The sequence below is a fragment of the Physella acuta genome, unplaced genomic scaffold (assembly GCF_028476545.2).
Source record: "Physella acuta isolate Inbredline_101_S28 unplaced genomic scaffold, ASM2847654v3 ptg001070l, whole genome shotgun sequence".
NCBI lineage: Eukaryota > Metazoa > Mollusca > Gastropoda > Physidae > Physella > Physella acuta.
The window spans coordinates 306,618-332,500 of record NW_026732587.1 but is presented as its reverse complement, the minus strand read 5'-3'; the positions used below and the strand labels follow the sequence as shown (position 1 = coordinate 332,500).

Sequence of the window (25,883 nt, the reverse complement as noted above, 5' to 3'; positions counted from 1 at the left end):
ACTGTATCCTGCCCTGTCTCCACCATGGCAAGTGTGTGGCACCATACACATGCAAGTGTCCTGCTGGGTACGAGGGCTCTCGCTGTCATAAAGGTAACAACTTTTTATACACTTGCTATTTACTGCTAAATTAAACCTATGTCCTACAAACTTAGTTTCCATTCCCAACAAAACTAACTTGAGTTTAAATTTTCATTTTTCTCAAAATCTGCTAATGTGGAAATAGTTTTCTACTGACTTCTGCACACAATTATTTACTTCCCAGTTGTTTGTTCCAAGCCTTGTGAAAATGGAGGCAGGTGCTTAAAGCCTAACAGATGTCAATGTCCATCTGGCTTTTCTGGTGCCTTCTGCCAGAAGTAAGTACTAATATAGGGTTTAGGTACTCATCTATCAATGTGTAAGGGTCAGTCTTAATCAGGTACCTTCTGCCAGAAGTAAGTACTAATATAGGGTTTAGGTACTCATCTATCTATGTGTAAGAGTCAGTCATAATCAGGTGCCTTCTGCCAGAAGTAAGTACTAATATAAGGTTTAGGTACTCATCTATCAATGTGTGAGGGTTGGTCCTAATCAGCCTAATAACACCTTGTCATACTTCTCTTGATGCTGCCATCACATTTTCTTCACTTCCCTGTGTAATGCCATCACATTTATTTATTTGAGCTTACTAAATTGTCCACATGTTTTTTATCACACGCTAATATAAATGGTGTGTTGCCTCACACAATGTTGCCTCCCAATAAACCTGTTGCCTCCCCTCCTTCTGCTCTCTTTCTTTGATGTTATTTTTTTTTTCTGGCTGTGAAATGTTAGTCTTGGACTCAATTATTGAATGCAGCTATTTAAACTTGAAAACATGTTTCTCTCCAGTGTTTTGATAGCCAGCAAACGCAGGGTGCACCAGTAGATAGACACGACCAGGCTGTGATTGTTGTTTGTAAATTTCAACTCTTCTGGTTGGATCAACTGTAAGGAAACGAGTTGATCCTGTTATATTTATGAAACCATTCAGCTTATATGTATACCCTCTTGTTACATCAAGTGTAAACAAAGCAAGCAATTGTATCAACTTTGCAGTGTAAAGTATTGTAGACTTAGCAGTTTGTTAAAATTCATATGTACATAGCCTTGATATTCATTGTACTTTTCATTTTGCTCAGCATTTATAATTCTTGGATATTTTTTAATCAATTAAAAATATTGCCTGCTTCAGAAAATATTATACAACTTCTACTATTTGAATTGGTTAAACATATTCTCTGCTCTAGAAAATGTGTACAGCTTTTATTAGCTGGTTTAAAATGGTTACAAAATGGCCTGTTTACAACACAATCTATATTCTCCATTAGAGATAAATTCCTCAAGAGAAAGCCTTATATAAATCTTTGCTGCAGTAGTCAACCTCTACTGATATTTTAAAAACTCGTTAAGGACCTTCCAATCTGTATCAGCTAGACCATTGGTGTAACTTGTCGTTAAGGACCTTCCAATCTGTATCAGCTTGACCATTGGTGTAACTTGTTGGACAATGTGACATTGTCACTGCATGAATTAAACTATCAAATAACAGTTTTATTATTAAATTTCTGCTCATTGTTTTTTTTTTATACTACATACAGCTTAGGTTTCAACAAACTGACAAAATGTTGGTATGTTAGATTGAAAAATGGTTTAATTAATAAATTCAATGTTATTCTATAATTAGCAATCAGATTACTAGAACAGATGGTATCAATTAGGCCTACTTTATAATCAATTTTAAATTATGTTTTTAAAGAAATTACATGCCTTATGAAAATTAACTTTTTTGTTTTCTTAGCCTTGGCATGTAACTAGTCCATTCTTTTTATAATTTAGATGAACATGTAAGCCAGTTATAACAAAGAAAGAAAAATGAGCATATACTATGTGTTGAAGAAATGAATTTATTTAAGTTTGCATAATTATAAAGTGCTGAAGGCAGGTTTTGTTCTTCAATGTACAGTTTCTCTTATAATTAAATCATTTTTATTCAACAAAAGCATGCATTCAAATTTGTCTGCGTTTATTAAAACCTAGGAAAATGTTTTAGGTTTACCAACCTTGCTTAATAATAGGAAATAGTTTTACTATCAGCATCAAAGAAAACGTATTAGTTAAAAATTTAAATGTAAAACTGGAGTTAGAATATAGGATAACACAAGGTACATTTCACAAAGGTGAAACATATTAGCTTGTCAAATGCAAAAAGAATTTATTTCACAACTCTGCTCAAAAGCTGATGGCTAATAACTATTTGACATACACCTTTCCTTCAAGCCTGACTTTAGTAATAAACTGTTACTTTATATGCTTGACTTACAATTTTCTAACAACATGGAACATAATTGTATAACATATGGCCTAACAAGTGAAATATAAAGATATGTTGAAATTAAAATAAGAAGCGATAAAAAGAACACCTAGGATGCTAAATATAATAAATCTTGATTGGACTACACATTAAGCGTGATCATAATGTAAATTTATTTATTGATTTCAGCACAACCAATCTTCATACACATAAAGGCCTACAATGAGCCTACATACACTTGCAATATACATTTTATATTCCATTAACTTAGACAAGTAAATTAAAGGGCACCTTTGTTACCACAATATCATATCCATTTATGTTGCTATGGAAACAAACATCACTTAAAATTGAATCCAGCCTAAATTAACTAATTCTTCATCTATTACCTTGATGTAAGTATTGTAAGTAAACTAGGCCAATATCAATAGACATAATTATGCAGTGCTTTTTTAAAGACAATTTTCTTTTTTAAAGATTAAAATAACTGGAATGTTTTGGATGCAACCATTATCTGCCATACTTTCTTTTTTTAAAAGGTTTTTGACTTAGAGAAAATGTAAAATCAATTTTTTAAATGGAAAAAAAAACCATAGTTTTAAAAAGTTGGTTCTTTTTTCTGGCAAATTAAAAAAGTAAGATTTTTTTTCTTTTAGTGAAGTGTTAAAAAATATGAGCAGTTTCATACAAAGTTCTCACAAACACAACTCTAACGCCATACAAAGTTCTCACAAACACAACTCTAACGCCATACAAAGTTCTCACAAACACAACTCTAACGCCATCATGAAATACAGAGATATCCCAGTGCAATGTTGTGTGAGATAAAATAACAAATCTTGAGAAATAAGAAAGATATCAATAATGCTGCAATATTGATTAACTTGTGTATATTACATCATGTTTTTATATCAGAAAGTGAAAGAAAGAAAAACATTTTAAAAAATAGATTCCCTGAAAGACAGTGAGAGTAAAAAAATATTCAGGTGCATCATGAAGTTCTTTTATCTTGAAGATAAAAAATAATAAAAGCAATGATAAATGTGTGCAGATCGAAACAATAATAGCTATCTGTTGGTAGGGCAGCAGTTAACGACAGCATTGTCAGACAGCAGAATGAAAGCTTTATGATGTCAGATGGAGGGAAGTTAGCTTTATGACGTTTGACAGAGTGTTACAGCATTATGATACCTGACAGCAATATGTCAGCTTAATGACTAGCCAGCTATGTTTCATGATGACAGAAAACTAAATCTCTTTTGATATGTCAGATTTACCTTGACACTGTAGAATGTCATTCAGCAGGAATGTTGTCATTTAGCAAAGTTTCAAATAGGAATGTCAGGTATATGCCATATAGGAATGCAAACTAGATCTGACACAGGTGTGATTCAACATGTTCATTTAGGAACTGTCAGTCAGACTAAGGTATGACACAAAGGTAAAACTGCTAAATGGAATCATTTGATTTCTGGGAATGAAATAAGACAATGTTGATTAGCTATGTACAGTTAAAACGATGAAAAGAATTAATGATGGCTAATTACAGCACCAGTTAGAGAGTAATGTCACAACCACAAAGCCTTATTTAAAAGAAAAAAAAGTTTTCATTGCTAGTATATACAATCTTGTTGAACACTTTCATCGTTAAAATATTAGTTATAAACCTGCGGCCAAATTAATTTTCCAGCTCCTAACTTTATGTTATAGTAATACTTTAATTGCATTTTAAACTAAGTAAACACTTTAAAAACACCATCTACTTTTTTCACAAACTGTTATTAAATCCATTTTGAACAGCAGTTTGTATTAGATTAAAAAGAAATAGCCTACTTATAACTTGATTGCAGAAAACTGCTATGTGTCTTTGATACTTCTCTTGTATCTATAGGCTTTCAATTTTTCTTTAATAGCGGATGCGATATTTTTTTTAACATTATTCCTAGTATCATCTGTCAGATGGGTTACGGCTTGACCATTGTTGGAAGTTAACTGGGCATAAGAAGGCAGAAAAGTGGCAGATTTTTTTTTCTTGCTGGTCGGGATTTCTTCCAGCCAATCGCACGTGGAGTTGGCGTCACGCTCGTCTTCACTGCTGGATGGTGACTCCTCCAGTGACGCGTATGACGCATGGATGAGTGTGACGTCTCCAGTGGTTGAGCTCTCACTTTTCTTGTACAATCTCTCAGGCTGCAGGTGCAACGATGAAGTCTGGGAGACCTCAGGGTTACCAAGGCCAAGGTTAGAAGGTCGGGTTGCCCTGGAGTTATGGCTAGCAAGGTCACAAACCAGACATTGTTGAAGGCCATTCATGAGACCTGTTGATAAAGCCACACCATTTGCAGGTTTAGGGGGGAGTCTGTTCCTAGGGGAGTCACTAGATGAAAGTGTAGGGAGCTGTCGTGTTGTAGGTGAGTCACTAGGATGGCTGAGATGAGAGTGACATGAACAGAAGGAACTACTTCTACAAAAACTTCTTGGGCTTTGGTTCTGGTTGGTAGAATTTGTTGGGAGTTGTTGCCCTTGTAGGAACACATCTGGAGCTAAGAATGAAGATGAAGAAATATGAGGGGGTGGCTGAAGCAAACTTGGGGGTGGCAGTGTTTGACCAGCGGAGCATGAAACAGTGCTAACGCTCTGAGACTCATTGAAGAAAGGAGGAAGACACAGTTGATTCGCTTGTGCTGAAAGCCCATTAGTACAGTGATGTGGGGTGGTGTGGTGGTTGCCATCGGTAACCAAAGCTGAAGCTGATAAAATCAGTCCATTTTCAGCCACATTGTTATCCTGATGCTGGCTATGAAAACTGTTATGATTTATGAGACGCCTATCTTTAGAAGTTCTGGTCTCGTAGTTATCTATAGAGGCACTAGCTTGTGAACTGTTGATGGTGTCACTGTTTCGACAAGAGAGATCTTGCCTCTCAGTCAAGTTGCTGTTACAAGCGGAAGAGTGGAAGTTGGTACCGAAACATTGAAGCTTGTGGGCGTCGGCCGAGTCAGCTGACATGATGTAGACCCCGCCGTGCAGGTGGTTGGTTGAGAGGGGCGGGCTGGTGATGCGGTGCATGCTGACAGTGTGGGGGAGGGGATCTGTGTGGTGCTCTGATACAACAATGTCTGGTCTAGAGGCTGACAGGAGGATGAACTCTGTCATGAAGTGGTAGATGTACCGGTACTCCTCCTGCAACATAGGGGCATGGTTTAACTCATGTAAGAACATGGTTTAACTTATGTGAGGACATGGTTTAACTTATGTAAGGACACGGTTTAACTTATGTAAGGACATGGTTTAACTTATGTAAGGACATGGTTTAACTTATGTAAGGACATGGTTTAACTTATGTAAGGACATGGTTTAACTTATGTAAGGACATGGTCTAACTTATGTAAGGACATGGTCTAACTTATGTAAGGACATGGTTTAACTTATGTAAGGACATGGTTTAACTTATGTAAGGACATGGTTTAACTTATGTAAGGACATGGTTTAACTTATGTAAGGACATGGTTTAACTTATGTAAGGACACAGTTTAACTTATGTAAGGACATGGTTTAACTCATTTAAGGACATGGTTTAACTTATGTAAGGACATGGTTTAACTCATTTAAGAACACGGTTTAATTTATGTAAGGACATGGTTTAACTCATGTAAGGATATGGTTTAACTTATGTAAGGACACACTTTAACTTATGTAAGGACATGGTTTAACTCATTTAAGAACACGGTTTAATTTATGTAAGGACATGGTTTAACTCATGTAAGGATATGGTTTAACTTATGTAAGGACACACTTTAACTTATGTAAGGACATGGTTTAACTCATTTAAGAACACGGTTTAATTTATGTAAGGACATGGTTTAACTCATGTAAGGATATGGTTTAACTTATGTAAGGACACACTTTAACTTATGTAAGGACACGGTTTAAATCACATAAGGACACACTTTAACTCATATGTAAAGACACAATTTAACTCATGTAAGGACACAATTTAGCTCACGTAAGAACACAGTTTAAGTAAGGACTCAGTTTAAAAGCAGCATTCATCTGGTACCAAGTTAATTATTATTGCATTATGATGTTTATAAACATGCTTATTTACAAAGAGAAGTATTTAAAATTTAACAGTTACAAACTTTGCTATATGACTCATATCAGGCAAACTAAGGTCGCTGGGCATAGTGATGACCACACTATGCAGAGGTCATTGAAACAGATGAACTCTACTTCATCTGCCCCATGTGTCTGGCATGAACAAAAAAATGTGCTGATGAGACACTTACAATGTTAGGGACCAACTGTGGTCTGTTTTTGCGGATCATGCGGACAGCATTCAAGACGTCGACTTCCCTCTCAGACCTCACCTGGTCACAGCAAACAGAGATGGCACAAAACAGCCCAACTCTACTGCAGCCATCTCTTGTAGGAAAATAGGTGACAATTTAAATTAAAGCACCTATAAATAAGCTTACTGACAACTACCAAGCCTATCTTCTCCATGATCTCAATACATAGTGTAAACAAATTTTTAATGGTTTATAAGTTGAATTAAAAAAATATATTGAAATAAAATTATATTAAATATAGATAGTGAAGTTTTTTTTTTAAATTCTTTTTATTTGATATTTCATGAGTTTTAATTATATATCTAACACAATATCTATAACTATATTCATTACTTTAAAAAAATATCAAAAACTTTTTACTGTGTTGAGTCTTACTTATCTAGGCCTCAACCTTAGACAGTATCTGTATTTATTAATTTAAAAACACCAAAACTGTTTACTTTGAGATGACACAGATAGGCTGCCTGTTGTTGCACCTTCTCTGCCAGTCAACAGCGCCTTCCATGACGGCCAGTAGAGACTTGGACATAATCCCCACACCCCCAGTACTGCTGGAGCGCCTCTTGTCCCCATCACTTTGGGTACCGTCCACACTCCCTCGTCGTCTGCTGCGAGATGAACTCCTGCTCACTCCGACACTGCCCCCTAGACTCATGACTTGGAACATTTTTACAATGACTTCGTCTTGTCTAACTTCACATCCTATCAGATTGTTCATGATCTGAAATTTAGTTTTAGTAAAAATAAAAAGTTGATTCACTGTGGCTTTATAAATTTAGATCAGCCTATGTAAGGTGTGTCAAGTTTTTAATAAAACGACACAAATGCTTTGTAAAAGTAAAAATACAAATTTTAACTTTGATTTACTACCCCAAGACATGAGTAGTAGATCTGTAGGCTATCTAGTTAAATAATGATTTCAACTTAAAACTAATTATTAAGTCAAGAACAGATATCTTAATTTGTAAAAAGCAGAATTCAATAGCGGCATAGAGCAAGCTTGGACTGATCAAGCTGAAGTGAAATGTTAAGTTATGTTGATGAAAGGTCTACATCAAAATAATTGTATGGCTCTGGCATTGAATAAATGTAGCTAAAATTGTAAGTTTGTTAGTCGTTAGTTACATTCATGCTTTCATTCATCAAAGAGTCATGTTTAAACACAAGTAATAAAGCCTCAAGTTTTATTTTTATTTGTCTTTCTCCATAAACTAACATTAAGTCAGTAGTATGCATGGTCTATATATTTAAAAAAAATTTAAAGTCCACGAAAAATGGCGTACTTAAGATTAACAAGACAGTAGAATCTATGACTATGTATGTAGGAACCATGAAGTTAATTTTTGTTACTTGAAAGCTGGAAGATAATTATGTAGCACTCATTAAAAACAGCTTTGGAATGTAGATCAAGCTGCTTTAATATTATGTTATATGTGTGTGTCTGTTGCTACACACAAAAGAAATTTGTTGTGCTTTGTTTTATTTGATAAGAAAGCTAATTTCTACAACAACAAAAATTTAAAGAAAACTAAAATTCTGATTACTATTAGCACAATTTTATTTACTAGAACATTTAAGATAAAATATATTTGAAAATAAAATGTGTGACAAATATTCTAAAGGGCTTTTTATATATATTTCAAAAAGACTTTATAATCAGGTATTGTTGGTTTTTTTAATTAGAATTTGTGTCTAAAACAATGAACCAAGTTGGAAACTTTAAGAAATTTTGAATTTTAAAAAAAAAGTGCTTTGTTGTAGGATTAAATATTGCATGCTTGTGCAACGTGTAGTTAAAATTTGTATCAATGAACCGTAGTTATTCTAGATTCAAGTAAACATCTCTGCAGCTTAGACATTATAAGATTTCCTTGATCCTATTCACCACTTTCAATCAATACATTTTAAAGTAGATCATATGAAACATGGAAAAAATAGAAGAAAGAATAAAAGTGTAGGTAAATCTCTAACTACAGCAATATTTAAAAGAATTAATTTGATCAGTTAACTTGATTTTTTTTAAATTGTTAATTAATACATCATTTTAAAAAGTGTGATTAAAATTTAATTTAATCAGCACAGTGAAAAAAAATATTTATAATCTAGTTTGAATTAATGAAGTTTCCAGTGAAAAATACAATAGTATAGGTGGGTGGTTGTTTGTAATTTTTTTTTTTTTTTTAAGGTGCTTATAATCAGCTTTTATTAAACATTGCTTATGTTGAAACTATCACACAAGATATAAATTCTTAACTTCTGGTATAGCAAAAAGTATTTGAATTAAAAAATTTAATATGCATACAACAATAAGAAAAAAAAATAAAAAAAGAATATTATTGTATGCCAATAAGTGTGCAGCATTAAATAAATAAATAAAAAATTCTTAAAAAGTTGTGTAATAATTGAAAAGAAACAAATCCACTTAGAACAAAAAAGTGACAAACAAACATTCAGAGAGATCTAATCGTAAAACAAAACGATAGCCCAGACCCTGGTTAAAAAATGAAATGAAAATGCTTGCAAGTGTGCAGACGTGGGGGGAAAGGTTGCTAAAGATTACCATCATATCTTCACTGATGCTAATTAGTGCTTGTGCTATTAGGTGAGGATGTCGTTTTGGCTGCAAAGTCAAGGAATTGAGCATAAGGAAATATTGGACCAACACAAAACAGCGCTGTTGTTCTGCGGTTTTTTTTCCACAAAAATAAGATAGTTTTACATAGGCCTAGATTGATTAGGAAGCCGAAAAATGTTCACACTTGATAGTTTATTTTCAAAATGGTGTTAATTGGCATAGATTTAAAGCATTAACATTGTGAGATTTCAAGTTGAGCTTAAATGTAGTGTGGTAGAACTCACAAAGTACTTGTTGTTATGGAAAATATTTTTACCTTTCTTATGGCAAAAGTTCTGGTAACAAGATGATTTATTCTCTCACAGGCCAAGTATCGAACACTGATTGGGCCATAGTTGGCCACTTGATCAATCTCTCGAGGCCAAAATCTGGGGTAGTTCTGGAAAATAGAACAAGAACAGTAACTCAAGTTATCATTACTTAATTAATTCTCTGCTGTGTTTCAACTTAGTTAAAAAGAAATTTTACTCAAGTGCTTGTTATTAAGGCCTTAAACAGTGTCTTCTATTATTTTTTTTTGTGTAAAAATAGTACCATAGAGGAGGAGTTTTTCTTTAAAGTTTTTCTTTGTATGCACTATGCACATTCTTGAGATATGCATGGACCTTTTCTTCAGAACATCTTAGTGAAGTTTAACTTGATATTTTAACTTTGATCAAATCAAAAGAATGTTTCAGCCGATAGGCCTTTTCAATAATTTTTAATGTTGTTAATACAACTACATAGTACATTCTAGATCATCATATCTAAGTAATCAGTAGGGTAGTATTCAGTTAAGTAGGTCTATAATGGCTATGTACTAAATATAATTAGTAAACAAATTATTATAATGGCTAGGACCCAGGGGCGGAACTACAGTGCCGCCAGACCCCGCAATGCGGGGGGGGGCACGCCGTTTAGGGGGCCCACAGCCGCCCATAATCATTTTTTTTTTATAGTTAAAATTAATTTTCTTGCATTTTTGACCTGATGGTTGTTCTGAAAAAAGAATACTGTAGCTGCAGTTGAAGTATCTTTATTCTATAGACACCATCCCACGCTCTTGAATATTCTTTTTCCTACAATCAAACACACGCTGTTGTCGGCAAAATTCTTTTGAAAAAACATCAATTGCGCGAGAGGCCGCTAGATATTAAGACGGCTTTTTGAGACCATCCCACATTCGGTATTGATGGATAAAAGCACATCGGTGCTTTGTTGTTCCTTTTAAGTTCCTTTCTCAGACCACCCCTCCCGCTCTTAGCATTACAAAAAGCGAATAGATAGCGCCTCAACAACTAAGCTGGCTCGTATCGGTGGTAGTGTAGACAAACTAGCGCTCCAACAAATAAGATCCAAGAAATAAAGTGCCGACATTGTTTACGTTTAATAACCACTGTTCTAGAAAACAAGGTAAACGTCTCAAATAAATACACGAATGATAGTGTTATATATATATATATATATATATATATATATATATATATATATATATATATATATATATATATATATATATACTAGCCGTCCCGGCCAGGCCCTGCTCTGGCTTCTGTGAAAAACCTTTCTGTTAAAGACCATTACCTGTGTGTTTAGTAATCATCATAAACCCGGCATTGCCCACCCAAACCACAACCAACCAAAACCAAAACAACAAAACGCAAACATAACGCTAACACAATTACAAATACAAACGAAAACAAAAACTTAACAACAAACACAACCACACCCACAAACACCAATACAAACACAAAGAAAAAACAAACAAAAAAGCAAACGAAAACAAAAACCTAACAACAAACCCAACCACAAACACCAATACCAACAAAAAAAATCAACGAAAAAAGCAAACGAAAACAAACCAAATCCAAACGCAAAACCAACCAAAAACACAAATACAAACCCAAACAAAAAAAACACAAACAAAAACGAAAAAAGAAAGAACAAAAACGAACCAAATCAAAACGCCACCACTAACGCAAACCCACCTAAACACAAAGAAAACACTAACGCGAACATAAACGCCCGGGGCGGAATCACCTGTTTTAGCTTAATGAACGACTATAGTACCCCAACTTATTCACAGTCTTTTGCACTCACTTAAACGAACGCGCCTGTTTCAATTTAATAAACAATTTTAATACTCCAAGCTTATCCGTAAAATACCTACAACATTTGCACTTGATCAATCCCCGCTAATTATGTAATTATATTTTTTTTCCCAACACCAAAACAAAGTAATTAAAAAGTAAATTATTTTCACGGAATGCAATGGTTTTATAAAGGGAAGTAATTGTGTTTTTCCTAATTTATCAAAGGGAAGTAAGTGCTATAGGACTAAATAAAGACATAATTAGAATTTTTGTAAAAGATGATATTTTTTTTAAAACTTGTGTTTAATGAACATGCCGACAATTATTACTATAATTTGAAAAATGAAAATGATTTCCCAACACTTTCAATAGTAATTTTTTAGCTTATAAATTTAGACAAATGCGCACGATAATTTTCTAACACTTAAATTCGTACAATTCCAACGACATACAAATGCATTACATACAGAACTGAGCTTTATATATTAGATATATATATATACCAATTAGTTTCGTCACTGGCACCTTGATAGTGGTTTTGTAAATAACAAACAGATAACAAAACAGATCTAATAATGTAGTGATGTTAATAACATTGTTATATAGTAGCTAAGACAGGCTGTTGCGTAAAATATTTTTTTTTAAAAATATACACGTGAGCTGTAGTGTGAAAGATAGGCTAACGTTCAAACCACTACCATAAATTATTTCCCTTTTTCAAATAGTCAAATAGGGATGCTCATAAGCTCCTTTTAAGAGATTTGTAATAATCAAATTAAACAGCAATTACTTATCTTAATAAAATAAGTAGGCGTACTAAAGAATGGTATAGTATAAAAATGAAATGTAGTTAAAATCAATAATATAAATACAAAAAAAAACATAAAAATAAACATAACACGAGACACCATTACTTATACAAAGCTTCATGATTTATATACTTTTGACCGACGTAATGATTAGAGGTATTAAAGATAAATGAAAACAGAGATTTTCAAAACAGACCAATGCACTCATACACATGACATGTTGTTGTGATTAGATTTAATTGAATTTTTTTTTTCAAAACCCGATCAGGCCAGAAATGAGTATCCTATGTTCGTATTTTGTGTTTGTATATATATTTAAATATATATATATATATATATATATATATATATATATATATATATATATATATATATATATATATATATATATATATATATATATATGGGGGGGCCCAAAACAATTTTTTGCGGGGTGGCCCATTTTTTCTAGTTCCGCCACTGCTAGGACCTATGAGCTGCCTTGCCTATGGCCCATGGTATGATGGTTGAGTTGGCAAAATTAAACGACTTTGTGACCAGATGCGACATCTTGTGACTGCCACCAATCTACCGTCAGCCACTCTCAGAAAATACTTACCCTGGTTGTATAGAATTTAGTTATCGCCCCTGGCTGTATAGAATTTAGTTATCACCCCTGGTTTTATAGAATTTAGTTATCACCCCTGGATGGATAGAATTTAGTTATCGCCCCTGGAATGTGTTTTTTTTTTCATGAAATAAAAATAATCACTCAACAAATTATGTAAATAATTATTTATCAAAATTATATAAATAATTGTGTGTCTAAATTGTTAAAGTGTAAACGATGATGTGACAAACTTATGGACCTACCCTGGAGAATTTGCTGGGGTCGTTCATGAAGACGAGTGAGGTAATCTTGAAGTCTATCACCAGCCTCCACAGGTCTGCTATCGTCTTTCTCATTGGCCACTGGGTCACAAGGTACGAATGTTCTGTGTGGTAGCCCTAGGTCACGTGGCAAAAATCAAATCAGCTCATCTTTTTGACATCATCGGTAAGCAAAAGGGTTAAACCATAGGCCATTGTGATTAAACAACCAGGGGTTACCAGGGCGGGTCGTCCATAAATGACGTCACACTCGTAAGGGGGTCCGTAATTTTGTGACGGTGTCTGATGAGGGGGGTGGGGGGTTCAGATGGTGCGACGTCCCACTTTTGCATTATAAAAAAGCAATGTTAGAAAACGAATTGTAGACGTTATTTCGAAAACTATTTTAATAAATTGTAATAGGAATTGATTAAAATACTCTATTTTGACAGAATTCAGACAAGATTTTGAAAAAATATCGATGTTTAAAAAAAAAATCAACTGCAATTGTAGGCTGAGGTGTGACCTCATTTTAGGGGGGGGGGTCTGGCTTTTTGTGACGATGTGTGACGGAGGGGAAGGGGGGGGGGGGGGGGGGGTAAAAATCGTCAAAAAAAGCGTGACGTCATTTATGGATGACCCCCCAGGCTATAATTAAAATTTTGTTTAAGAAAATTGATGTATTTTTGCATGAGTCGAATTTCAATGGTTTATTTTTTTTATTTCAGGTATGTCAATATCAGCGGGGTCTTGGATCAGTAGCGAGTTTTAAAAATCAGAGATGACTCATTTTAAGTTTGACATCGCTATGTCATATACCCCCCCCCCCCCCCCCCAAACTCCCCCAAGCTAAAGTAATCGTATGTCGTGTATCAGAAAATTGGAGATTTCACTTTTGAAAGAGCTTTTGAAGCCTGTGATAATTAAAATAAGTTTTGATTTTAAATTGAACTGGCTGCGACGGCGTATATAATGCTTTCAAATGTTAAAATATCGATTTTAATTATTAGTTTGCATCGTATAAAGCTTTTTCTAAAACTTTTATAATTAAAAAATAATGTGTCATTCAATAGGCGACATCGCTTAGATGGTGTGTGGGGGTATGTGAGAGAGTGTGGGGGTGTGTGGGAGTATGTGGAAGAGTGTGGGAGTATGTGAGGGAGTGGGAGTATGTGAGAGAGTGTGGGGGTGTGGGAGTATGTGGAAGAGTGTGGGAGTATGTGAGGGAGTGGGAGTATGTGAGAGAGTGTGGGAGAGTGTAGCAGTATGTGGGAGAGTGTGAGAGTATTTGAGAGAGTGTGGGGGTGTGGGAGTACGTGGAAGAGTGTAGGAGTATGTGAGGGAGTGGGAGTATGTGAGAGAGTGTGGGAGAGTGTAGCAGTATGTGAGAGAGTGTGAGAGTATTTGAGAGAGTGTGAGGGGTGTGAGAGTATGTGAGAGAGTGTGGGAGAGTGTGGCTGTATGTGAGAGAGTGTATGTGGGGGTGGGGGTGGCAGTATGTGAGAGAGTGTATGTGGGGGTGGGGGTGGCAGTATGTGAGAGAGTAGGGATTATGTAACACTAAGAGCCTCCAGTTACAGGAGGACAGACAAGGCTTGACATCAACCATTGTGTTTCCTAGATTCTCGTGACTCAATACTTGACACCAGCGCGGCGTGGGGGTGGGGGGGTGTATTGGGGCGCTGGGTCATAGCAAACAGGTTGGACAAGAACAATTTGACCTTAGCCTAAGGGTGACAAACGCCTTGCTCGTAAAAAACTGTATATGATGTTGCATAGCGTAGGCGGGCGTGCGACGGGGGGTTCACAAGGGGGGGGGGGGGCGGAGGAGGGCGTTGGCCCCAAACGAGGAGAGGTTAGAGCTCTAGATAGTATGGTCAAAAAGATCTTTTTGGGAAGGAATACGATCCAGATAATAATTTAAATCTATGGAACATTTGCTTTCGGTAAAAGGCATGCTCGTTCTGGGCAGTAAATTGTAAGGCATGCATTGTTCTGGGAAGTAAGATGTAAATAAAATTCATGTTCTGGGCTGGAGGGTGTAAATCAGAGGAGTGAAGTGGAGTTTAGCAACGCAACTTTTTTTAGTGTCAGTATTAATTATTTTACGATCGTTTGCAATCCCCCCCCCCCCCAAAAAAAAAAAACATAAGTAAATAAATAAATGACCCACTAGAACCGTTTAGTCAGAGAATTTTATCCTGATAACCCCAAGTTGGCTAATTTCTTCTAGCACCTCCAGAAATTGGCAGAGGCCCAGAACACACACTCTGACACCGTCCTTCTTCCCCTCATAGCTGCCTCTCTCTTTACACTGTCATTAGTATTCACGTGTTAATCTCTCTCGCGTCATCAAGGGCACTGTATCCGAGATAATAACCAAACAAGTGCCATTATGTTATTGTTCCCGCTTTGATGGAAAGGGGAGGGGGAGATGCTCTCAAGGGAAGCGACCCAGAATTTTTTTTATCTTCGGTTGTCGTTATTACTTGTATATACGATTGTACAGGCTAGTGAACGTAACTCAACGAAAAACGTATCCATGCTCCAAAGAGTAATGTAACGCAAGCGTAGTTAACCAAGACTAAACAACAACTTGAATGCTACAACTAAATTAATCCTCAGATAATATCTTAAAACATGAAGTTATAATAAAAAATAAACAATAAAAACACATTATATTAATTATGTACGCCTAAAAATAGCACATATTTGTTTATGATCATGGAGAAAAAAATCGATTGGCAGTACTCATGCTACAAATAATTTCTTTCGCTTGTAAATTGCTGGCTTGGCTTCATTATCCTGCTCAAGACAATCGGTGGGTTATTTTTAGACTGACAGACTGGATGTTCAGAAACTAAATTAAGATGTGTAAAGTTTAATGTGTGACGTTAATTGTGTGACGTTAATTGTGAAAGACTTAAATGTGTGACGTTAATTGTGTGACGTTAATTGTGTGACGTTAATTGTGTGACGTTAATTGTGAAAGACTTAAATGTGTGACGTTAATTGTGTGACGTTAATTGTGTGACGTTAATTGTGAAAGACTTAAATGTGTGACGTTAATTGTGTGACGTTAATTGTGAAAGACTTAAATGTGGGACGTTTATTGTGTCAGACTGAAATTTGATGACTGTTGAGTGAGAATGTGACGTGTATGAGTGATTGTATTCGTGAGTTGTAAATATGGTGAGTTGTAGTTGCTGTGGTTCTATGTGTGAGTTGTAGTTGCTGTGGTTCTATGTGTGAGTTGTAGTTGCTGTGGTTCTATATGTGAGTTGTATTTGCTGTGGTTCTATGTGTGAGTTGTAGTTGCTGTGGTTCTATATGTGAGTTGTATTTGCTGTGGTTCTATGTGTGAGTTGTAGTTGCTGTGGTTCTATGTGTGAGTTGTAGTTGCTGTGGTTCTATGTGTGAGTTGTAGTTGCTGTGGTTCTATGTGTGAGTTGTAGTTGCTGTGGTTCTATGTGTGAGTTGTAGTTGCTGTGGTTCTATGTGTGAGTTGTAGTTGCTGTGGTTCTATGTGTGAGTTGTAGTTGCTGTGGTTCTATGTGTGAGTTGTAGTTGCTGTGGTTCTATGTGTGAGTTGTAGTTGCTGTGGTTCTATTTGTGAGTTGTAGTTGCTGTGGTTCTATGTGTGAGTTGTAGTTGCTGTGGTTCTATGTGTGAGTTGTAGTTGCTGTGGTTCTATGTGTGAGTTGTAGTTGCTGTGGTTCTATTTGTGAGTTGTAGTTGCTGTGGTTCTATGTGTGAGTTGTAGTTGCTGTGGTTCTATTTGTAAGTTGTAGTTGCTGTGTTTGTATGTGTGAGCGCTAGTTGCTGTGGTTCTATGTGTGAGTTGTAGTTGCTGTGGTTCTATGTGTGAGTTGTAGTTGCTGTGGTTCTATGTGTGAGTTGTAGTTGCTGTGGTTCTATGTGTGAGTTGTAGTTGCTGTGGTTCTATGTGTGAGTTGTAGTTGCTGTGGTTCTATGTGTGAGTTGTAGTTGCTGTGGTTCTATGTGTGAGTTGTAGTTGCTGTGGTTCTATGTGTGAGTTGTAGTTGCTGTGGTTCTATTTGTGAGTTGTAGTTGCTGTGGTTCTATGTGTGAGTTGTAGTTGCTGTGGTTCTATGTGTGAGTTGTAGTTGCTGTGGTTCTATGTGTGAGTTGTAGTTGCTGTGGTTCTATGTGTGAGTTGTAGTTGCTGTGGTTCTATGTGTGAGTTGTAGTTGCTGTGGTTCTATGTGTGAGTTGTAGTTGCTGTGGTTCTATTTGTGAGTTGTAGTTGCTGTGGTTCTATGTGTGAGTTGTAGTTGCTGTGGTTCTATGTGTGAGTTGTAGTTGCTGTGTTTGTATGTGTGAGTTCTAGTTGCTGTGTTTGTATGTGTAAGTTGTAGTTGCTGTGTTTGTATAAGTGAGTTCTAGTTGCTGTGGCTCTAAGTGTGAGTTGTAGTTGCTGTGGTTCTATGTGTGAGTTGTAGCTGCTGTGGTTCTATGTGTGAGTTGTAGTTGCTGTGTTTGTATGTGTGAGTTGTAGTTGCTGTGGTTCTATGTGTGAGTTGTAGTTGCTGTGGTTCTATGAGTGAGCACTAGTTGCTGCGGTACTCACATTGATGTAAACAGCGTTGATAAAGTCTGTCCCACAATCACCACAATCTGCCGTAGACAGGTAGGGTCGGGCACATTCAGCTGGGGATAGAAGACAAGATTGGGGGGGGAGGTGGAGACATGTTTTTAGATTGATGTTGTGTTGTGTTAACAATTGCCTCTATTTAAATGACAACAATCTAAAGCAGTGGCGTCACTAGGTCGGGTGTCATCGATTGCTGTCAGGGACTCAGCCCCAGTCACGTGATGCTACTGGTCTAAACAAGTGACGTCACTAGGGTGGGTCCAGTCTCGTCATGATGCTACTGGTCTAAACCAGTGACGTCACTAGGGTGGGTCCAGTCTCGTGATGCTACTGGTCTAAATGACGTCACTATTCGGGTCCAGTCTCGTTATGATGCTACTGGTCTAAACCAGTGACGTCACTAGGGTGGGTCCAGTCTCGCCATGCTACTGTATTCAGCAAAGCATGAACAAGGAAAATTAAATGCCTTTTCCCATGCATGATTACATTTTTGTTCTTAAAACCAAGAACATTCGTCTGTCAACGCTTAAACTCTACCACAGATCATATGTGTAGTTAGCTACAGGGTGCTCTAATATCACCGTCAGCTATACGATGTTCTATTGGACATAGCTCAAAATGCGACCCTTGATAGCCATGGCCTACTGATTGCCTTATCTAAATAACTATTTGTAATAATTATTGTATATTATATACTCATTTCTTTAATTCTTTATTTTATTTAATTTGTCAACATGTCACTAAAACCCAATCCCTTGAAAGCTATTCTATCCACCTCCCTCCCCTCCACACACAAACGCACATACACTCAAAGCATGTAATTTCCACTATACTCTCAATTTCCACCCCCACCCCCATTTAAAATATTTACAAAGACAGAAAGACATAATTTGTAAAATAGATCTCTAACCCTTTGTCTATTGAAAAAAAATACCGTTTCAATAACCATGTTTGTTTTTGTTATAGTGGCGTAAATTAATCTTTTTTGAAGAAAGATTTGAAACAGTCGACGTTTGTTGCGGGGAGTGTTTGTGTGTCTTTGTGTGGTAGAAAAAAATAACCCGAATGTTTTATTGATGGCGGGTTGTAGGGGCGCAACGTTCAAATATGCATGGAGGCCGTCCGTTCTGTAGCGGGATCCAGATGAAATTCTGCCAGAGAAAGAGAATCTTTTTCTGGCAACTCTTGTTGAAAATTTAATGTTAAAACGCCCCGGAACTGTAAAGTGAGAAGCGAGTAGAATAGGGAAGGGCGTGCGCAAAGGGTGGGGTGGGGAAGGGCGCTTGCGTGGGGGAGGGGTGGGTACAGGTTTCAAATCGAGGCTGTTGTTGGCCTCATTCAGCCCCTGGAGATGTCGTACAAACAGCTCGATAAACAAACAACTGACACTCATATCCCGGGCCTAATTAATAGTTAGACTAATTAATTAGCCAGTGGTTTTATGGACGTGGTAGCACGTGCTGAAACACACGCTGACACTGATATTAATTAAAGTGATATTCGGGGACGTGTTTTTCTATACAGACCAAAATGTCCCAGTTTAGTAGGTCATACATGCGATAATATAGCGATGAAACAATATATAACTATAGTGTAGTATCATCATGATGTGTGACTATAATCCTAAGATAACATCACCATGTCTAAATCTACTCACGAGGTAACATCATGATGTCTAAAATCACGAGATAAAATCATGATGTCTAAATCTACTCACGGGGTAACATCACGATGTATAAATCTACTCACGGGGTAACATCACGATGTATAAATCTACTCACGAGGTAACATCATGATGTCTCGGCTTTTGTTCCTGTTCTCCACCCGATGTCCACTGGCACAGTCCCCGATACTCAGCCTTGGTACCAGAGCTTGTAAGGCCTGTAAGACAACAGGGTTAAGGCTTAACGCTAATCCTAATCCCAGCATGTAAGACAACAGGGTTTAGGCTTAGCGCTAATCCTAATCTGAGCATGTAAGACAACAGGGTTTAGGCTTAACGCTAATCCTAATCTGAGCAGTGGCCCACAGTTCTTCCACTATCATACATGTAACTAACAACACTAAGTCTAAACGTATCTTGTAGCTTTCACGTCACTTCTACAAAAAATACTTCTTGTCAAAATATAAACTTCTGTTTGGTCGGATGTTACTATAATTAGCGTTTGGGTAGATGTTACTATAATTAGTGTTTGGGTGGATGTTACTATAATTAGTGTTTGGGTAGATGTTACTATAATTAGTACCTGGAATTCCCGCTCCAGCTTTTTGTTTTTGGAATCACATCCGTGAGCGTAGTGGACGTTGTACGTGGCGAGAAAAGAGTGGACGGGGTAGACGGTGATACCACACTGGAGGTACATGGCCACGGCCTCGTAGATCTGCTGGTACTGGCTCTAGAGGCAAGTTGTACAGTCATGGGGCTAGTCAGACAATCATGGGACTAGTCATACAATCATGGGGCTAGTCATACATTCATGGGGCTAGTTATACAGTCATGGGGCTAGTCATACAATCATGGGGCTAGTCATACATTCATGGGGCTAGTTATACAGTCATGGGGCTAGTCATACAATCATAGGGCTAGTCATACAATCATGGGGCTAGTCATACAATCATGGGGCTAGTTATACAATCATGGGGCTAGTTATACAATCATGGGGCTAGTTATACAATCATTGGGGCTAGTCATACAATCATGGGTCTAGTTATACAATCATTGGGGCTAGTCATACATTCATGGGGCTAGTTATACAATCATGGGGCTAGTTATACAATCATGGGGCTAGTCATACAATCATGTGGCTAGTTGTACAATCATGGGTCAAGTTATACAATCATGGGGCTAATCATACAATCATGGGGCTAGTTATACAGTCATGGGGCTAGTTATACAGTCATGGGGTTAGTCATACAATCATGGGTGAAGTTATACAATCATGGGTCAAGTTATACAATCATGGGTCGAGTGGCACAATCATGGGTCAAGTCATAGAATCAAGGGCCAAGTTATACAATCGGACATACTGCAAGATGCTATGAAGCCTATATACTGTGCTAAAGTAAGATGCCATAAAGCTGATATAGAATGCTTAAGTAAAAAGCTTTACAGCTAATATCAAACGATAAATTGACGGACCAAATGTAATGTGAGTGGAGAGGTCGTGACGTCATTGTGTGTACTCACCACCGTGCGCACCATGTTCTTCCTGAACCTCCGCAGGTGCAGGACAGCGCTGTACACATCCACCCTGTCTTCTGCCTGCAGCTGGTGGAGGCAGTAATCCACCGCCACGTACACAGCCGTCCTTCCACCGCCACACCTGGGGGTACAAGTGTGTGGGGGTCTTACATCAATGGTGTGGGTCTTACATCAATGGTGTGTGGGTTTTATGTGTGTGTGGGTCTTACATCAATGGTGTGGGGGTCTTATGTGTGTTGGGGTCTTACATCAATGGTGTGTGGGTCTTACACTAATGGTGCATGTGGGTCTTTCATCAAAGGTGTGTGTGTGTTACATCAATGGTGTGTGTGTGTTACATCAATGGTGTGTGTGTTACATCAATGGTGTGTGTGTTACATCAATGGTGTGTGTGTTACATCAATGGTGTGTGTGTGTCTTTCATCAATGGTGTGTGTGTTATATCAATGGTGTGTGTGTGTGTCTTTCATCAATGGTGTGTGTGTTACATCAATGGTGTGTGTGTGATATGATGTGTGGCGGTGAATGATTTCTTGTGTGTTGATGTATGTGATGTAGGATGATGTGACATATGACGCTGAATTATGTCAAGTACCTATGAGTATGCGTATGGAACGTACGAAATACGAGTGTTAAGGCATACGAATTTTGAACAAACCTACATTGTTTGAATCTCGAGACAAATCTATGACATTGTGTTGGGACATACTGTGAACCAGGTTTGAAATATAAGATCAGCGTACAAATCGTAAAATTACGAATTCTGGGACCAAAGTGTATGAATGTTGAGACAGAAATTGTGCGACGCTAAAGATATAAACACGAAAGGTCAAGGTATAACTGAAAAGGTCATCCAGACGAATGTTGAAACATAAAGTGTTTGAACGTCGAGTCATTCAAAGTACGAGTGTCGAGACATACCCACAATGGATGAATGTTGAAACAAAATGTGTGAGCTTTGGGACATGCAGGGTACGAATGTTGAGACATGCACAGTCCGAGAGTCGAGACAAGTACGGTACGAATGTCGAGTAATGCACAGTACCTGTGTCGAGACATGTATGGTACGTGTGTCGAGACATAAACGGTACGTGTGTCGAGATATTCAAAATACGAGAGTCGAGACATACCTACAATGGATGAATGTTGAAAGAAAGAGTGTGAACTTTGGGACATGCAGGGTTCGAGTGTCGAGACATGCAGGGTTCGAGTGTCGAGACATGCAGGGTTCGAGTGTCGAGACATGCAGGGTTCGAGTGTCGAGACATGCAGGGTACGAGTGTCGAGACATTCCTACGATGGATGAATGTTGAAACAAAAAGTGTGAACTTAGGGACATGCAGGGTACGAGTGTCGAGACATGGAGGGTACGAGTGTCGAGACATGGAGGGTTCGAGTGTCGAGACATACCTACAGTGGACCAGAGTAGGGCCGGGTCGAGGCACGCTGTTGACCCGTCTCCTGACGTCGAGCAGAAGACCCGGGTCCGGACTCTCGTCGTGGAAGCCAATCATCTCGTAGTGCGTCAGTATCCTGCTCTCACAACACCCCTCCTGCAATTAGTCGGGGCACAACTTTTTAAACAGCTCATCAAAATTTAATTAATTAAATCAAGATTTCGCACTGATACACAATTCGTCAAATTAAGCTACTCTAATCTTTAAATTAGTAGAATCCATCGTTATAAAATTGGGGTTTTAATCAGCAAAAAAAAAATATTATTTTATCTGTAAACGTCCAATGTGGCAAGTTACCTTCTGTATCCTGAAAGTCCTAATGTTTAACTGTGCCAGGTAATTGCTCGCTTCGTGCCAAATATGAATGTGGCCGTGTTTCGCGTGCCGGCGTGTATGGTCGACCCAATACTTCTCACACTGTTGCTAAAACAAAGCACACACTTCAAAGACTGTTTAACAAAGACAACTGTTCAAAGATTCTTTAACAAAGCCAACTGTTCAAAGATTCTTTAACAAAGCCAACGGTTCAAAGAATGTTTGAACCACTCAACGGCTGCTCTTTTTATTAAAACTATTTTTATAATTATAAAACTATTTTAGGATTGGTAACTAAAAGAAAAAGAGAATAATCATAACGCAAAAATTGAAAATGGCATCGTTAAATCATAATGAGACATGCATAAAAACATTTATAATACCAAGCATTTAAGTGCATTAAATTTTTTTTTTTACTTCAAATTTAATAGACCCTAAATACTATAATCTTATAGTAGTTTATAATAACAAACTATATTATAATAAACGCTAAAAAGAAGGAAATAATATTATTTTCTATAAATCTATAATAATGCGCCAGCATTTAAATAACTAAAAGGAAAATCGTGAGTGGCTAGATTAGACTTTAATGTATTGAATACGCCTACTAAAATGTGTATAAGCGTTCAAACTATTCTTTATAGTTTACTTTAAGGCCAGTGTGACGTCACACTTTCTGAACTCCCCTCCCCCTCATTATTACATTAATCCGAACACCCCACCCCTCCCTATAAATGTGACGTTCTTTACATGTCAATCTTTAATTAGCTTTTAAAAGGTTAATGAATCATTTAATTATCTCAAAGTTCTCGCCACATTGCGCTGTCGTCGAATCTTGACCAACGTATCACGTTAAAAAAAATCGGTTCGGTATAAGTGGGTCACATTTCGCTCGCAAGCTTCCGACCTTAGCAGACGACAAAAACACCAAGGATCAAGTTAAATAAAGATAGGAAAATAAAAAAAAGGTATCTTTTGGTATTCTTGATGCAGCAGTTCGTTCTTGTGTTAAAGAGATTGAACGAGTTTGTTAATAGCATTGTTATTCAGTTACATCTTTTACGTTTCACTTTTTTTTAAAATATTTATGAATTGTAAAAATATAATATCAAGTTGATAATTAGCTTTTTAAAACAGTTAGTATCAGATTTAGTGTCCAATGTCACTCGATTAAAATATTTCTTCTAGTTGTATAACTCTCCGTATCCTGCGATATATAAACTCTAAACGAGGGTTATCTGCCCCTCAGATTTAGTGTCCAATGTCACTCGATTAAAATATTTCTTCTAGATCTAGTTGTATAACTCTCCGTATCCTGCGTTACATAAACTCTGAACGAGAGTTATCTGCCCCTGATTCGCTTGTCTCGGCTTTCAGATTTGTCAACAAATTGGCCTGAAAACCGTGAACACGAGCTCAAAAGATGGATGGAGTGATGGCTACTTCTTGGTGATCTCCCCTTTTGTCATTGATTACATGGAGATCTATATTTTTATGTCGACATTTTGATATCACTCGCTTATGTACAAAAGCAATGCGGATTGCTGTAATTTTTCTTATTTCATATTTCACGCACGTTTTGTCAGCAATGTTGCAGAAAAGACACTCCGAACACTTACATACGGTATTTAATGAGTGTATTGTGTTAAGTGGGTCACTAGACCATATACCATATATGGCAGCAGAGAGGTTTTCTTAGTCGTGGTGGAGGGGGGAGGGTGGACGAAGGGTGCTGGTGGTGGGGGGTGGGGGTTAGTTGTGGGTAGGAATAGTAGGAATGTAAGGGGGTTATAAGACCGTTGGAGGTGCGCACAGAGAAAGACAGGTGAGCGGCTAGAAGCAGACAGGCCATCTAACACACACCCATAGACAAACACATCCTCACACAAACACCGCAACGCACATACATCAATAGACGAATAACACCCTAACAAGAACCCACCCTAACACGAACCCCCCACCCCCCCCCCCCCAGACGACCACCTTGTCACCACACCATTACCCAGTGTGAAACCATCTCCCACATTTGCTACCGTGTATGTTCTAGTTTACCCAGAGATCAATAGGCAGGGTGTACACTGAGTACACAGACGGGTCGAACACTAGCAGTGTGTACATTGTGGTACACAGCATGTACACAATTCACTACATTATCGTGTACACACCAACCTGCACAGAGCTAAATGTACAACACAGCTAGTATGTACATAAATGTGTACACATAAGTCTACAAACTGCAGGCGTACACACCTGCCTAAGCGTGTCACGTGAGTCAGTTTCTCCAATCAGAGTTGGCTTCTGTTGGTGTGGTGACTGTGTGTGGGTTGGGGTGGGGTGGGGGTGACGGACACACGAATGTCGCCACTAAATTGACTGCTGCCTTACAAGATTAGACCTAAGTGTCGTCAGCGAACTGGTCTAGCATATCAAACGGTCCGTTATGTCGTCACGATCTCGTCTGCTTGGTGTCTGCCCAGGAACCAACTTCCGGTCATTTTGACATTTTGGTCACCCCGAGCCAGAAAATGGCTCTAATCGGATTTTGGTGGGAGCACATTTCCGGTCATTTGGTCCAGCCGAACATTCGAGAAACTGGCTATTTAATGAGTAGCAGTCAGGTCGTTTCGTTTCTTTAAGTAACCAGAGTAAAGAAAAAGTTAGCAAGTATCCCACATAATTGTTTCCCGCTTTGTAGGGTTCATTTGATAACAGCTGCTACACCAGCTGGGGACGGAGTGGTCTAGCTGTAGAGAGCTGGACTACTAACAAAAAAATTCCCCCCCCCCCCCCGCCTCCCCCTCGAAAGAAATGGAATTTAAATACAAGATATATACTTTTAACATTGTCCGCCCCCCCCCCCCCTCCCAAAAATTTCAAGTCCTCCCCCCCCCACCCCCGTGAAAAAAATTCTGGAAGAAACACTGTAGCTAACTCACGTTCGTGAAAGTAAAGGCGGCTGGGCATATTGATGACCACACTATCCCTTCAAATGCCGAGGTCACAGAAACAAGTGAACTCTACTTCACTTGCCCTATAGACAATCAGGTTTGAAAAGGGAACTTTACTTGTAACTATACCAGCTAGTACTACTTCAAGTGTAGCAAAGAACTACACCAGCTAGTACTACTTCAAAAGTAGCAACTACACCAGTGGGTGCTACTTCAAATGTAGCAACAACAGCAGCTGGTACTACTTTAAGTATAGCAAAGAAAAAAATACAAAGTTGTCTGTCACTTGTCTTG

The 25,883-nt window shown here is 37.6% G+C and overlaps 2 protein-coding genes across 5 annotated transcripts in view; one reads left to right on the top strand and one right to left on the bottom strand.

Moving 5' to 3' along the window:
- Positions 1-1,732, top strand: part of LOC131955512 (sushi, von Willebrand factor type A, EGF and pentraxin domain-containing protein 1) — a 42,836-nt gene extending 41,104 nt beyond the window's left edge. Inside the window, exons 40-42 of the mRNA XM_059319659.1 lie at positions 1-93; positions 266-359; positions 874-1,732. The exon at positions 1-93 is cut by the window's left edge and continues 3 nt beyond it. Coding sequence (XP_059175642.1) covers positions 1-93; positions 266-359; positions 874-910 — 224 coding nt within the window. The 3' untranslated portion in view covers positions 911-1,732. The remainder of the gene's footprint in view (positions 94-265; positions 360-873) is intronic.
- A 495-nt stretch (positions 1,733-2,227) lies between these two features.
- Positions 2,228-25,883, bottom strand: part of LOC131955501 (receptor-type tyrosine-protein phosphatase mu) — a 71,426-nt gene continuing 47,770 nt past the window's right edge. For 2 of the 4 annotated variants that reach the window (XM_059319641.1, XM_059319640.1), the window contains exons 7-18: positions 22,624-22,749; positions 22,280-22,422; positions 20,855-20,990; positions 19,914-20,063; positions 19,449-19,548; positions 17,644-17,723; positions 13,056-13,190; positions 9,579-9,701; positions 9,248-9,307; positions 7,128-7,408; positions 6,625-6,760; positions 2,228-5,518 (exon numbers count right to left, since the gene is read on the bottom strand). In XM_059319641.1, coding sequence (XP_059175624.1) covers positions 4,193-5,518; positions 6,625-6,760; positions 7,128-7,408; positions 9,248-9,307; positions 9,579-9,701; positions 13,056-13,190; positions 17,644-17,723; positions 19,449-19,548; positions 19,914-20,063; positions 20,855-20,990; positions 22,280-22,422; positions 22,624-22,749 — 2,796 coding nt within the window. In that variant the 3' untranslated portion in view covers positions 2,228-4,192. The remainder of the gene's footprint in view (positions 5,519-6,624; positions 6,761-7,127; positions 7,409-9,247; positions 9,308-9,578; positions 9,702-13,055; positions 13,191-17,643; positions 17,724-19,448; positions 19,549-19,913; positions 20,064-20,854; positions 20,991-22,279; positions 22,423-22,623; positions 22,750-25,883) is intronic. The other 2 variants (XM_059319642.1, XM_059319643.1) reach the window with 2 other exon arrangements.